The sequence below is a fragment of the Pogona vitticeps genome, chromosome 8, assembly GCF_051106095.1.
Source record: "Pogona vitticeps strain Pit_001003342236 chromosome 8, PviZW2.1, whole genome shotgun sequence".
Taxonomy (NCBI): domain Eukaryota; kingdom Metazoa; phylum Chordata; class Lepidosauria; order Squamata; family Agamidae; genus Pogona; species Pogona vitticeps.
Window position 1 is genome coordinate 16089812 of NC_135790.1, and position 14235 is coordinate 16104046.

The 14235-nt window shown below is 46.0% G+C and overlaps 1 protein-coding gene across 4 annotated transcripts in view; it reads left to right on the forward strand.

Annotated features, from left to right (window-relative positions):
• ROBO4 (roundabout guidance receptor 4) overlaps positions 1 to 14235 on the forward strand; it is a 136118-nt gene that overhangs the window by 65386 nt on the left and 56497 nt on the right. For 2 of the 4 annotated variants that reach the window (XM_078379799.1, XM_078379800.1), the window contains exons 8-15: positions 524 to 749; positions 2649 to 2770; positions 3790 to 3961; positions 5475 to 5666; positions 6993 to 7035; positions 8346 to 8479; positions 10435 to 10773; positions 12705 to 12818. In XM_078379799.1, coding sequence (XP_078235925.1) covers positions 524 to 749; positions 2649 to 2770; positions 3790 to 3961; positions 5475 to 5666; positions 6993 to 7035; positions 8346 to 8479; positions 10435 to 10773; positions 12705 to 12818 — 1342 coding nt within the window. Of the gene's footprint in view, positions 1 to 523; positions 750 to 2648; positions 2771 to 3789; positions 3962 to 5474; positions 5667 to 6992; positions 7036 to 8345; positions 8480 to 10431; positions 10774 to 12704; positions 12819 to 14235 lie in introns of all 4 variants that reach the window. The other 2 variants (XM_072978813.2, XM_072978814.2) reach the window with 1 other exon arrangement.

Sequence of the window (14235 nt, forward strand, 5' to 3'; positions counted from 1 at the left end):
TCTAAGGAGGTCCTTATAGTTAATCACAGTGGCCAGGATCCTGTTGCTTAAGACAGAGAAGAGGGGCAATTGCGTAAGGTCCTGTCCATGTAGTTCTCAAAATATTCTTTTCATCAAAGAAAAGAAAAGAAAGAAAGAAAAAAGAAGGGAGGGAGGGAGGGAGGGAGGGAGGGAGGGAGGGAGGGAGGAAGGAAGGAAGGAAGGAAGGAAATTCTGAAAGTGTACAAAAACAAATAAATATATAAAAATATATAAATATGGGAAATGATGCACACAATGCTTATCCAGGGGAGACATTTGCTTGGAATAGTGTCTCTTTTTTTAAAAAAAAAGTGTATCAATTTGCACATCATTTGAAAACTGGTAACTTAATCTGGTAGGGAAAAGGGATAGAATGAACTTTGTAGGAGAAGAAGGAGAGGTTGTTAAGTGAAACTGAGCATGATGGATTTGCCCATTGTTAATAATTTCTGCTAACCGTGCTTGGAAGGGAACACAAATGCCTTCTCTTATTACTTTGAAGGTTGTCCCCGTTACCCAGGCACAGCGCATAGAAGGCTATAAGGTGCTCTACCGTTCCCTGCTGCCTGTGAGCACTCATTGGGCGGAATGGAATGTCCCAAGAAACCACCGAGCTATCGTGCCGGAGCTGGAAAGAGGTTATACGTATGAGTTCAAGGTGCGGCCATATTTAGGGAAGGTCCATGGCTCGGACAGCAATATGAGACACCTCTGGATCCCTGAAGAAGGTACAAGCAGCTCTTCTTTTTTTGACTGCAACAAACTCACACACAATCAGTATATACACAGCGAGTGTCAGTGGTGTTCACGTCAACCTACGGAGGTTCTTTGAACTGAAGCAGTCTATTTGGCCAGGGACTGTTTCCTGTGGCAGGATGGCTTCCAAGTGAAGGTGTGATATTTTCATGCTTTCCCTGAGTTGCCTCTTTAGGTGGGGTAAGGAACTCTGTTTTTGAACCTGTGGCCAATTTCTATCTTCATTACCTTCTTTAGCTGCAAAGCAGAGAGCAGCATTAGGCAACAGCTTCCTAAGCTCTTATCTTTTATCTGAAACTATTGATCAGAGATAAGAACAGAAGAAACTTGCAGGCCAGGTGGGGATTCCATGGGCCACCTCAGGTACAGGGGCCAGATTCTCCATTTCTGCCCTAATGAATTACTATGTACAATATTTTTGCTATTTGTAAGACTCGACAAACACTGACAGCAGGATGGAAACATCCAAGCAGTGGCATGAAGTTTATGGAGCAAACCTTTCTTGTTGCAATACAAGCCTTAAACTCTGGGCTTTCAAGAAGCAAAAATCATCCCATGTCTTGTCTGTAGTCCAAAAGGAGCTGACGTGTCTCTGAAGGGCATCTTTCTTTCATCACATAGCCTCACATTGCTTGCCTTCTGCCTTCTGCCTTTTCACGGCTTGTGGAGACAAAGATGGAATTGCTGCTACAGATTTCTCTGCCTCACGATGGGCAATGGCAGCTGTCTTAGGTGACTTTAAAAAGATTTAGACATAGCACATGGAGAAGAGGGCTCTCTGTGACCTCGCAAGCTGCCTTGGGTCCTTTTGGGGAGAAAGGTGGGACAGAAATATTTTAAATAAAAAAATTAATCTGCACAAGCCCAGAAGCAAAGGAATGGACATAAGTGCATTTGAACGTATCAAAACCCACGTCATGTCTATCTTGGGGTAGAATGAAGCCAAAACAGAGCCATGTGTGTAGTTAACAAAGAACAACATTTAATTCTTTGCGAAGGCTTTCACGGCCGGGATCTAATGGTTGTTGTGGGTTTTTCGGGCTCTTTGGCCGTGGTCTGAAGGTTGTTCTTCCTAATGTTTCGCCAGTCTTTGTGGCCGGCATCTTCAGAGGACAGGAGTAGCAACCTTCAGAACACAGCCAAAGGGCCACAACAACCAAAACATTTAATTCTGCTTACTTGTATCAATGTTTTAGCCACAGCTGGGGCATCACAGGCCCTAAGGCCAATACGCTGTTTTCGTTGGACTTCTGTCTGGCCTTCTGGTATTCTCCTTTGCTGTGTCACGGATATTTTACATTCTGTGTTTTGCCTTTGGACACATCTATATCAGAGGGGAGCCTCTGGAGAATTTCTCGGAAATGTTTATCCTCAGGCTGAAGAAAAAGTCTGCAAGTTTGAGTTAAGGCAAGGAGAGGGCCAAAAGTGGCCGGTTGGATGAATGTGACCCTGCAAGGCCCAGAGGGAGGAACCCCACACCTCCAAGTCAATCCCAGTCCTACAACAGGTGTTTCACCAAAGTGTGCAAGCTGTTTACACCATTATCATTGTGTGGGTCCATGTTCTTTCAACAAGATGTTGGCCTAAATTTCAAAATATGGGATGTTGGTGTCCTTTTCCAAGGTCCAGCTGACAGCTTGCATAGCCCCTTTAGTCTCCAGCAGTTGCGCACCTCTGGTGTGAGTGTTAATTAATTAGTTTTCTCTAACAATTAAATAGTGACATGTTAGTGTTAATACAAAAGTTCCTAAATTCAGAGCAGAGGTGGAATAGCAGGTGAAGGAGTGGCGCCATTCCTAAAGCATTGTGTTGATAATTGATACTCCAATGTCTCCTGAAAGTCTTTATGGAAACCGATCCTTTCTTCTCAGTGCCTAGTGCTGCTCCTCAGAGCGTCAGCATAGCCACAATCCAAGGTGGCAACGGGACTGTGATCATTCACTGGGAACCTCCTCCACATGATGAACGCAATGGCATTATTAAAGCCTACCAGGTAAGAGAGGAGAGAAACGCATGCAGTCTGAAGTCTGGGTAGCTGAGCATTTGGAAGATGGTGAATCATCAAAAGAATCTCAAGGAAATATGACAGGCAAAGGACTCCTAATTCAGAGATGTGCTACGTGAAGGATTCAGGATCAGGCAGAACTTGTTTCTGCTGGTTGATCTCAGAGATCTCCCAAACATGTGATCTGGCATAGGAACTGCTCTGCAGGTTAAACTCTGCCAGCAGAAGAGTTTGAAAGGGAGTTGGTTAAGGGTGATGCAAAGGAGATACCATGTCCTGTTGGATGCATTTCTGCAAATGCCCAGGGGCAAAGCCATAAGGTGAGTCCAGGGTGAAGACAGTCCTAAGTAATTCCCAATATCTTTTGACCGGAAGGAGTACGGACTTGACCCAGCTTCAGCTTGCTTATGATTACCCAGTTGCCCTTCCTGTCTTGACCAGTTAGAATTGCACTGAAGTAGAGCAACATTGAGAATTTGCAAGACAGAAGCTTCAGTGGTGAAGTGATGCAACCCAAAAGCCATGTGGCTGCAATGCTTCAACTGATAACCAGTGGTTTTCCTTGAGGGTCGTACTCCCCTACATTATTGATTCAGTTTTGTTTTAATACATACTGCTTATATACTGTATGCGGAAAGCAGGTACAAAAACAGTAGATGCATGTTCTAATGAGATCTTTGGCTTCTTCTACTAGCCTTTTATCTGATATAGTTTTGTTAGCTGTGTGTCCCCATGGATCATGTTTGGTTAGTTTCATGTACTGTATTTTTCGCACCATAAGACGCGCTTTTTTCCCACAAAACAGGGGGGTGGAAAGTCTGTGCGTCTTATGGAGCGAGGAAAACAGATTATATTTTCTTGTTTTCTTCTCCTAAAATGGTGCGTCTTATGGAAAGGTGCGTCTTATGGAGTGAAAAATACGGTAATTTCTATTCTACAGAAATGCTGAGTTGCGTTGCCTTGTTTGATACAGACTGCCTTTTAAAAATTCTTTCTCTGTTTAAAAGATCTGGTTTCTGGGCAATGAAACACATCACAGATCGAACAAGACCGTTGATGGAGGAACGCATAGTCTAGAAATGACAGGCCTGGCTAATGGGCTAAAATACTGTGTCCAGGTAGCAGCGGTCAACGGAGCAGGAATTGGAGTGACTAGTTATCCTGTATGCAGTGCTGTAGGTGAGATAAGCTCTTTTGAACTTCTTGTTGTTATGTTTTGACAATGCTATCAAGTCTCCTCTGACATGGCAACCCTAATAATGAGTGATCTCCAAAACGTCTTATCTTCAACAGCCCTTCTCAGCTCTTGCAAACTCAAGCCTGTGGTTCCTGTAGGAAGTCAGTCCATTTCGTATCTGATCTTCCTCTTTTCCTGCCATGCTCAACCTTTCCTAGCATTATTGTCTTTTCCAGGGAATCTTGCTTTCTCATGACGTGCCCAACGTAGGACAGTCTCAGTTTCGATATTTTTGCCTTCAGATATTGTTTAGGAGTGACGTGTTCATCTTAATCTCTTAAAATTCATTTACGCCCTCTGGATAGGGCCATAGACATTAAAAACAGGGATACACAACCCTATCATTTTTGCTTTCTTATGCATTCAGATTTTTCAACTTTCAAACTCTTCCCTTTAAATATACGAAGAAATATGTGGATCTTGGAAGTTTTTTATTTAGGGGAGAATCATGACAAGGGCATTTAGCTGCTGCTTCTCCTTTAAGACATGCTGTTAGTGTGCCCCTTTTCTCAGGGCCAAACATTACAGGGGATTCCTGCAAACCTTTATGCCTGTGCCATCCTTCTTGCAAATATTTGCCTCCTGATGATGACCAATCAGAAACCAAAGCAAGCTGTTCTGCACCCTAAGAAGATGGACAAAGTTTCTGTGTGACAATCAGGCATCTTCCGGTACTTAAGGAATTCTGCCTCCTAATGATGTGCTTGCATCCTTTGACCCACATGGCAGTTTCTGTTTCCGTTGGTGATGAAAACGGCAAAAAAGAAAAAAAAAAAAAAAGAAAAAAAGGGAAAGGCTGATGGGCTGCAGGTTGACCCTCTTTCTTTAGCCCATTGCTATTTACTGTGACCGAAGCAGCTCTCCAGAGATTACAGGACGAGGCTTCTTCTCTGGCTGGGCCAACTGGACGAGTTTTGTTTGGAGGAGGTAGGATTAAGCCTAGCTCCCTCAGCATGCATACAAGGTGGGGGACCACCACTGAATTGAGTCCCAGCCTCCCACTCCATAAGGTCAGGGATTTTTTTCCCCTGAGTGGGCTCAGAATTCATATCTGCTTTTATGAGCTGTTTTTGTGAAGTGGTTTTGCATGGTGGCGCTGCGGCTTAAACCGCAGAAGCCTCTGTGCTGCAAGGTCAGAAGACCTGCCGTCGTAAGATCGAATCCACGCGACGGCGTGAGCCCCCATCGCTTGTCCCAGCTCCCGCCAACCTAGTGGTTTGAAAGCATGCAAAATGCAAAATGTGAGTACATAGATAAATAGGTACCACCACGGTGGCAACAGCATTCCATGTCTAGTTGCACTGGCCACGTGACCACGGAAGATTGTCCTTGGACAAAATGCTGGCTCTGTGGGTTGGAAATGGAGATGAGCACTGCGCCCTAGAGTCGGACACGACTGGACAAATTGTCAAGGAGAACCTTTTACCTTCATCATCAACTCTTGTTGCCTTCCAGAGCCTACAGTGGAGAAGATGGCAAAAACCTCAGACTTCCTGTCTGGCAACTACATCCTGGAAGTGGTACGCCAGCCTGTCTTCATTGCCAGCATGGGTTCTGCCCTCTGGATCATGCTGATGGTGCTCGCCATTTATGTTTGCCAGCAGCAAGCCAGGCATAGTGCAGGGCGGCAGTATGCCCTCGGTGAAGGTAAGTAGCGGGGGGGGGGAGGCATTTATGCTGGGTAGTGGTTCCCCTCTCTGGATCCCTTGCTGTTGTTGGACTTGAATTCCCAGAACCCAGTATCAATAGTTGTAGCCTGACAACATCTGGTTGGAAATAACGGATATAGAGTCTAACTTCAAGTTTATAGAAGGAATAGCATTTCAGTGGTGTCATATTAGGTTTTGGGTGGATACACTGGCTCAGATAAAAGAAAAATCAGAATGACATATAAAAAGTGAGCGATCATGGGGTGAAATATTATATTATGACAAAAAATCAGTATCCTTTTTGGGAGAAGTTTGTGTGGAACAGCTTCCTTCTTTAAACACCCTGCCATGCAGAAGGTAGCAAATTCACTAAGGTGCCAGCTTCTTTTCGTCTACGAATCTTTGCTTTCCCAAAGTGGTTACCTCCAGAAGTATTAAGATCTGACAGCACTCTTCAAGTACGTGAAAGGCTGTCACACAGAGGAGGGGCAGGATCTATTTTCAAACATCTCAGAGCGCAGGAAGGCAGCAAGGATGATCAGGGGACTGGAAACTAAGCCCTATGAGGAACGACTAAAAGAACAGGGCATATTTAGCCTTGAGAAAAAAAGACTGAGGTGAGATATGATGGCAGTTTTTAAATACTTGAAAAGTAGTCGTGCAGAGGAGGGGCACATTCTGATCTTCTTGCAGGACACATAATCATGGGCTCAAGTTACAGGAAGCCGGATTTAGACTGAATAGCAGGAAAAACTCAACTCTTAGAGCAGTACGGCTATGGAACCAATTATCTGGAGAAAGTGCTTCAACACTGGTGCCATTCAAATGAAATTTAGACAACCCCCTGGCAGATCTCTTTTCATTTGTATGCCTGCACTGAGTTGGGGCTTGGACTCAATGGCCTTATAGGCCCCTTCCAACTTCATGATTCTATGATGCTATGAATGTCATTTCCATCACCTCACAGTCCTCGTGGTCCAATATATGGGAGCAGTTTTGTAAAGCGAATGCATTTGCAATCCTCCAGAACAAAAAGCAGTTCGGAAATTGGTGGTGGTGGTGGTTTTGCAGTGAGGAAACTAGGGAATATGGAGAGGCTCAAGGACCCCACATTAGCTGCTTCTCTCATTCCAGCTGTGTTTCCACAAGCACCCTTTTCTCTCTTTAAAACAAAAGTCACTTCTCTATCTAATGCCAATTTTCCTGCTTAGAAGGGCTCTTAATGCTCAATTGTGAAGAGTGCTACTGTCAGCGGTGACACATAAATCACGAATGACCCCTAAGTGAAGATAAAGTCTCTTATGCTACACTTCATTCTTTCCAGGTTTATATAGGAATGCAAGCGATGACACCATCATCAAACACAGGTAACCTGCAGGTCCCCGAAACTCTTGGGATTGAGGCCACATCGGAAGGTGTGTGTGTGGTGTGTGTGTGTAGATATTGTGAAATCAGGGATAAGGCAGGAAATAATCAACATCTTCCAAACGCTATGGTGAGGAACAGGTGTTAATTTGATTTTTTCTTTCTTTATTGTTCCTTTTCTGTAATGTGACACCAGCGCAAATCCATGCATGTCCTTGGGCCTTGACATCAAAAGCGGTGACAGGAATATAAATTGAGAGATACGTTTGTTTATTCTTCTTGCTTCTCTGATACAAAATGGGAGGATAGATTCTGATGCAAAGAGGCATATGACTCTGTAATTCATTAGTGCTATCTATGTAAATGAAGATGCAGGGCAGATGAGAATTTCCAAGCTACTAATGGACCTGTACTTCTTAGAGGTCTTAATTCCACAGCCCCTTTCTTCAGTGCTGCAGTTAACTCACTTCTAGTTGGCCCCCCCACCCCTAGCCACCTCAGGGGTTGGAGGGGGAAATTCTATGGCCGCCCATGGTTGCCTTTCCCCACAAGAAATAAATGGCTAAAATCCTGTTGTGCAGGTACACAGACAATGTAACTTTTGGAAGTGAGTGGTTCTAAGTTAAGGACTTACAACAATTTCTCCTCTAAAACCAAGGAGGCAAAATCAGCCTTCTGGTTTTCCCTCCCCAAATCGACTGTGGTTTTTCCAAGCCAGGCATGAACTTTTGGGTTCACAGAAAGAGGCTGATGCAGCCCACAAGGGCCTTTGGGGCCCAGTGGGGGAACTGAACTCCCAGCCTCAGACTCGGCAGCCGGAGACCAAACTCTCTGAGCTATCTGGGCAGTTAGGGCACCGTTAAGAAAGGATGAGGACACTCATTTGCATAAAACTGCTTCTCTTAACTGGCACGTACAGAGGCAACATTAGAAATTATGTTTATAGTGTGAACAGCATTGCACTGTTTATAAAGCCTAACAAGGCATGCCAGCTGAATCTGTTGTTCTGGGGCTTACTGTGGATGCCCGGCTTCAGGTTGTCCCTCTGTATGATGTTTGCTTTCATTGCTTGCACCGGTCAGCCTTTCAAATAGAGGACGAGCTCTCTGGGAGACTCTCAAGGAAAGGACTATCCTCCCTGGTTATCTCCAAAGGCTCCTGGGCTCCTGGTAGATGCAGGATACTCCTGCCCATTTTCCTAAGCAGACACATGAACGTGAGCCACAGACTCCAGCTTGATAGACACCACTGGGTTCTTCTCTCCATCAACCGTCCATTCATGAGAGTGTGTTTATGCTTCCCTTGACTATAGGGTAGACGCCAGTGATTCCCCATGGCTTTCAAACACGTGGAAATCTACTTCAGGATCCAAGAATTACAGCACCAGCAGCAGCTTGAGCAGCCAACTGCTATGGACTGAACCCAAAGAAGATTGCTTCAAATCTAGTAAGCTTTGCTCACCAATAACATGTTGTTGTTGTTGTTGTTGCCGTTGGTGTTGTTGTTGCCTTCTGAATCTCTGATGAATGTCCAGCTTGGAGAGAGCTTGATGCCTCCTTCGACCCTGTTCCTGGGATAGTTTACAAAAGTTCAGAACACAAAAAAGGCACATAACATACTAAGAAGCATGCAAAGTTGCCAAGAGCATTGTAAAACCCGCCAACACTTGGACAACATGCCGAGGTCGGAACAGTTAGCACTGGCCATGCCAGGGGTTGAGTTCTGGAAGCTGTCGTCTAAAACACTGGTTCTTAACCTTGGGTTACTCAGGAGTTTTGGACTGCAACTCCCAGAAGCCTTCACCACCAGCTGTCCTGACTGGGGTTTCTGGGAGTTGCAGTTCAAAAGCATCCGAGTAACAAAGGTTAAGAACCACTGGTCTGAAACACTGGTTCTTAACCTTTGTTACTCAGATGTTTTTGGACTGCAACTCCCAGAAGCCTTCACCATCAGCTCTGCTGGCTGAGGTTTCTGGGAGTTGCAGTTCAAAAACACCTGAGTAACCCAAGGTTAAGAACCACTGGTCTAAAACAGTAACTTTTATCACAGGCATGGATGGACCACAGCTCTGTGCTAGCACACATCATCTGTGCGCTGAAGAGCCCAGACACAATCCCCAGCACCTCGAGCGATAAAAGATCTCAGTTAATGGAACTACAAAAGATCCTGGAAGTTTACTACCAGTGGGCACAGTATCAAACGGGATTAACCAATTTTGTGCTTCACAACACAGCCTATGCAGGAATATGCTAAGTGCCAAATGCAGGCCTATGCAAAGTGGCAGATGGCCTGGTGGGAAAGGCAGCATCTTTTCAGGTTTCATGGTAGCTGAATGGAATGCGGCCACCGCCCTTGTGCTGACCGAGGCCATGGACAAGATGGAGCCTCCTCTTTTTGCCCCTCCACCCTGGGTCTACCTAACAAGGCCAACGGGAGTCACAGCATATATTACTTCAACAGCTGCCACGGGGCAGAGTTGTCCATCTCTACTTGTGAGGGTGGCAGTCTAGTTGAGGGAGTGCAGAACAGGTTGTGAGGCACGCACCAGCTGCATCCTCTAAGTGGGGTGAAGGCAGCCGACACAAAAGAAACAGATGGAAGAAGCTGCCACTTTTGCCCTCCCGCATCTGTCGCCGGAGGCAGTTGCCCACTCTGCCCGGTGGTGGGGCACGTTCCCGGCTCAGGACATGGCAGCAGTGCGGTACGCAAGAGGTTGTCATTTCGTGTCCTGTCTCATCAGGTTAAGGGACGTGGTGGCGCTGCGGGCTAAACCGCAGAAGCCTGTGTGCTGCAGGGTCAGAAGACCAAGCAGTCGTAACATTGAGTCCACGTGACGGAGTGAGCAGCCGTCGCTTGTCCCAGCTCCTGCCAACCTAGCGGTTCGAAAGCATGTAGATGCGAGTAGATTAATAGGGACCACCTTGGTGGGAAGGTAACAGCATTCCGTGTCTAAGTCGCACTGGCCATGTGACCACGGAAGATTGTCTTCGGACAAAACGCTGGCTCTATGGCTTGGAAACGGGGATGAGCACCGCCCCCTAGAGTCGAACACGACTGGACAAAAAAAAATTGTCAAGGGGAACCTTTACCTTTACCCTCATCAGGTTGCTTCTGACTTAGGGTGATTCTATGAATTGATGACCTCCAAAAAGTCCGGCCATTCATTGTCCTGCTCAGGTCTTGCAGACTCAAGGCTGTGGCTTCCTTTATGGAGTCACTCTATCTCATGTTCAGTCTTCCTATTGCCTACAGTGTTGCCCAGTGTCTTTCTGATGCCTCCACGCAAAAGTATACCTTTTAAATCAGGTGTTGGGATTTTTAACTCTAACGGTAGAGCAGATGGTCGTGTTCGCAGGTACTTCCTTCTTGCATTTTGCTTCCTCCCCGCCCACCCCCAGCAGCTTCTTTCGAAAGGCAAAGCCAGGGATCCGGCATCCAGACTCTCCCTTTGGTGCCTGATGGCGGGAGCAGCAGCCTCTACGGGACGCTGTTCGTGGATCTCCCCGTGAAAGACCTGAAGACCTTCTATGGGGTGCCTCTGCCTCCCTCTTCCCACTCCAGCCTGCATACTTTGGAACTTGCACCGGCTGGTGACCAGAGGCTCCTACCTCACTGCAGCCAGAAGCCGAGAATGGACAGCCCCAGTGTCAAGGGAGGGACACAGTCAGGGCCATGGAAGTCAGCCGGTCTCCTCCCAAATCTTCTCATCCAGGGATCCTGGGAGAAAAACAGCAAGAAAGGTATGGCTACGCAAGGCCTGGGAGTTGCTAAACAGCTCAAAGAACGGAGGTATCTAAATGTTGCCAACATTTTTCCCACCAGTGCTCCTATGCATTTAAGATCTGGATAACAGTAAGAAACTTGGCCACTGAAGCTTATTGCAGAAAGGTGCCATAGAAATAGCCTTTTCTGACATGCAGCCGTTAAATGCACAGGGGTTTTGTCAGGAAAAAAAGTTGGCAAACTCTATGTTCTAAAGCAGTGGTTCCCAGCCTTGGGTCCCCAAGATGTTCTTGGGCTACTACTCCCAGAAATCCTGGCCAGCACAGCTCGTGGTGAAGCGCTTCTGGGAATTATAGTCTGAGAACATCTGGGGGAACCAAGTTTAGGAACCACTGTAACAAAGGAATTAGTGGATTATGCAAGGCAACCCTGTGTCTTGAAACAGAAAAGCCTAGCATTCAAGCAGAGCCTCAGGGGTGGAGGGGAAAGTCTTCCTCCCCACCCCTGCACTTGGTGACACTGCCTCTCCCCCCCCAGGAAACCAGTAGTTCACAGGAAGCCTTAATTGAATTCCTCCCAAAGTTCAGGTACACAGGGAGTGCTGCAACTTTCATGGAATTCAATTTTGAAAAAGCTAATTTGCTTGCTGAGCCTGCTAATTGCCATGAGAGATGCAGAGTGAAGCACCCTCCGTGCAGAGGACACCGAAGGGCTGGGTTGCTGGGAAACAAGCCCCACGGCTCAGAAAGGCCTCACCCCCGTCCACTCGATGTCCGAGGGTCACCTGCAACGCTGGTCTGTTTTCAGGCGGCTGCATTCGCCTGTTTCTGCACAGACAGCAAAAAAGAAAACCAGAAGCATTGCGGTATTTTAATGACGAAAGATTCATTACCGTATAACAAAGTGTCCTGGAGGCCAAAACATTCTGAAACTAGTTTCCGTGTGCTGCCATTCCTGATATGATTGTCCCTTCATGTTTATTTTGGCATAAAGATAGTCCTGTTGTCCTGTGTTGAAGGGCAAAGCGGGGCACTGCTGGCAAGGGGTGACCTGGACCACCGGGGCTGAGCCCCTAGTGTTGAAAGTGATATTTTGGTTGCCTAATAGGTTGCCTCCAGAGTAGATGAAGGGACACAATAGGCAGGGCCCTATTCCGGTCTCTGCATAGTTGTGTGTGCATAGTTAAAACTGGGGAGCAGCCTGTAAGCCAAAAAGCAGGCCTACACCGCTCCACAGTGTGATTTATGCATCATGAATCTGCCTTTGGCTTATTATGCGCCATGTGTCTGAGGCCTGCAACCCACAAAAGCACACCAAAACAAGCCTGTTTGTCTTCAAGGTGTCTTAATTCTCCTGCTTTTATTTTTTTGCTAAACCAATTTCGGCTCAACAGTCGGGTCAGGCTTCCAGGGACCATATCACACTCGCAAAAAGCAACAACACAGGACTGCCGCCAAAGCTGTCTTCTTCCACCTTGGTTTTGTTGCTAGCAGGCACCTCTTCTCTGCCGCTTGAGCAATGCTCGCCTCAGCAAAGCCGGGAACTAGGAACGCTTGATGATCTGTGCCCCCATCTGGTAAGCTGCCCAAACTGTGGCAGCAAAATAGTCTCAGTCTTCAGAGTTGGACTCGTCACCCTGCCTTGGCTCGTTAAACCAGTGGGTCCTTTTCATTAAAAGCTTGGAAACATTTACTTTGAGGTCCTTCCAGAATTTCCCAGCCACTAAGCAATTTTTCTGAGCTCTGTCCTTGGCAAGGAGGGGGATATAAAATCCTTCCTGTTTTGGACCGAGACCTCCACTGAGCAACAGGAAAATTTGGGGGGTGGGGGGGCTTCTTTGGTTCTGCCATCCCTGCTAGCTACAGGTTGGAGATCCAGGAATGAACGCAAAAAAAGACACACCCAACTAGTCACACGGGAATGGGAGCATCTTTTCTTTTCCTTCCAGAACTACAGCAAGTGCACAGCACCCCAATGCCACCCCCGAGCTTTTTGGCAGAGTGGAACCACCGAGGCAGCCAGGCGGACGGCCCCTGCTCTGGGAAGCAGCAGAGGATTCAGGGTAAGAGAACGAACTGCTTCTTTGCAAGCCTGTGGGGAAATGAAGGCACCGGAAAATTGGCCAAATGCAACAATTTTCTGAAAAGCTAGGGGCAGACTAATGGTCAAATAACAAGTTCAGCGAAATGAATACATGCCCCGCTGTTCCAAAGCTTTTCCTCTTGGCTTGCCATTCCGTCAAAGCACCACCAGTCTTGCAACGAAGCCTGTTTGTACTTCCAGAAGCTCAATCCCAACATAAGCATGAACTGATTTGAAACCTGTGAGTGAGGCAAGCCCATGCCGTGACAATTGGATGTGTTTCTAATCATTTCAGGCAGCTCTGCTTCAAATGATGTGCTGACTGTACTATCTAGTTTGGTCGACATTAGTCAAGCATAGCTGTCATGGCAGCCAAGTGGGACTTGTTTACACAATTGTGTCACCACTATTTGATGGAATTCATATGCAAACCGAATGTTTGTCCTGTGCTGACCACATGAAGAGGCAACAGTGAGACTATGGAGCTAATGGACTTAGCAATTGTGGAAAAAGAACTTACAATACTCTGGATGTTCCCTTGTGACCTCTGGGGGGAATGAGGGGGGGATTTTGCCATGTTTAAGGCTCCAGGTCCCTTCCCAATTTGAAACCATTAGAATATAGTGATGCTCAGTGCGGTGTAGTGGGTAGAGTGATGGACTAGGACTCAGGAGGCCTGGGTTCAAAACCCCACTCAGCCGTGGAAACTCACTGAGGACGTAGAACTGGTAAAACCTCTCCTTAAATATCTCACTTACCATTAAAGTCCTATTAAGGGTCACTAAAAGTCTGTTCCAACTTGACGACACTTAGAGTAAAGGGACTGATTTTTCAGTTTTTTTTTAAAAAAGAGGTTTTCCAAAAGAAAAGTACTTCTGTGGTGATTGGGGTGTGGGAGCAGAGTTAGTTTCCCACCCTCTAATTTAGAACCAGAGTTGGAGGGGGGGGGCTTGGAGAAGATGCTGTGCGGAGTTGTTCTGTTGTTGTTTTAACAACAGAACTTTTCTCCCCTTTTAATTTTCTTCAAATTATTTGTTCAATTGTAATTCTAATTTTATAATTTTCTATATTTTATATATTATATTGTTCTGTTTTATTTATGTAAGCCACGGTCTAGAGGGGCAGGGCAAATATCCAATAAATAAATAAATAAATAAATAAATAAATAAATAAATAAATAAATAAATAAATAAATAAATAAATAAATAAATAAATAAATAACATCCAGCCCAATGAAGAGTTCTGTTAAGCTCACTGATTCCAGCCTGGTAAAATATGCAGTTTCTGTTCCTTGCCTTTCCTTGATGTGTGGGCTGCACTATTGCTTTTTATTAACTTACCTGCTAGTGCTTCCACCTCTGACTGAATGCCATGTCCTAATGTAACAGCAGGCGGCA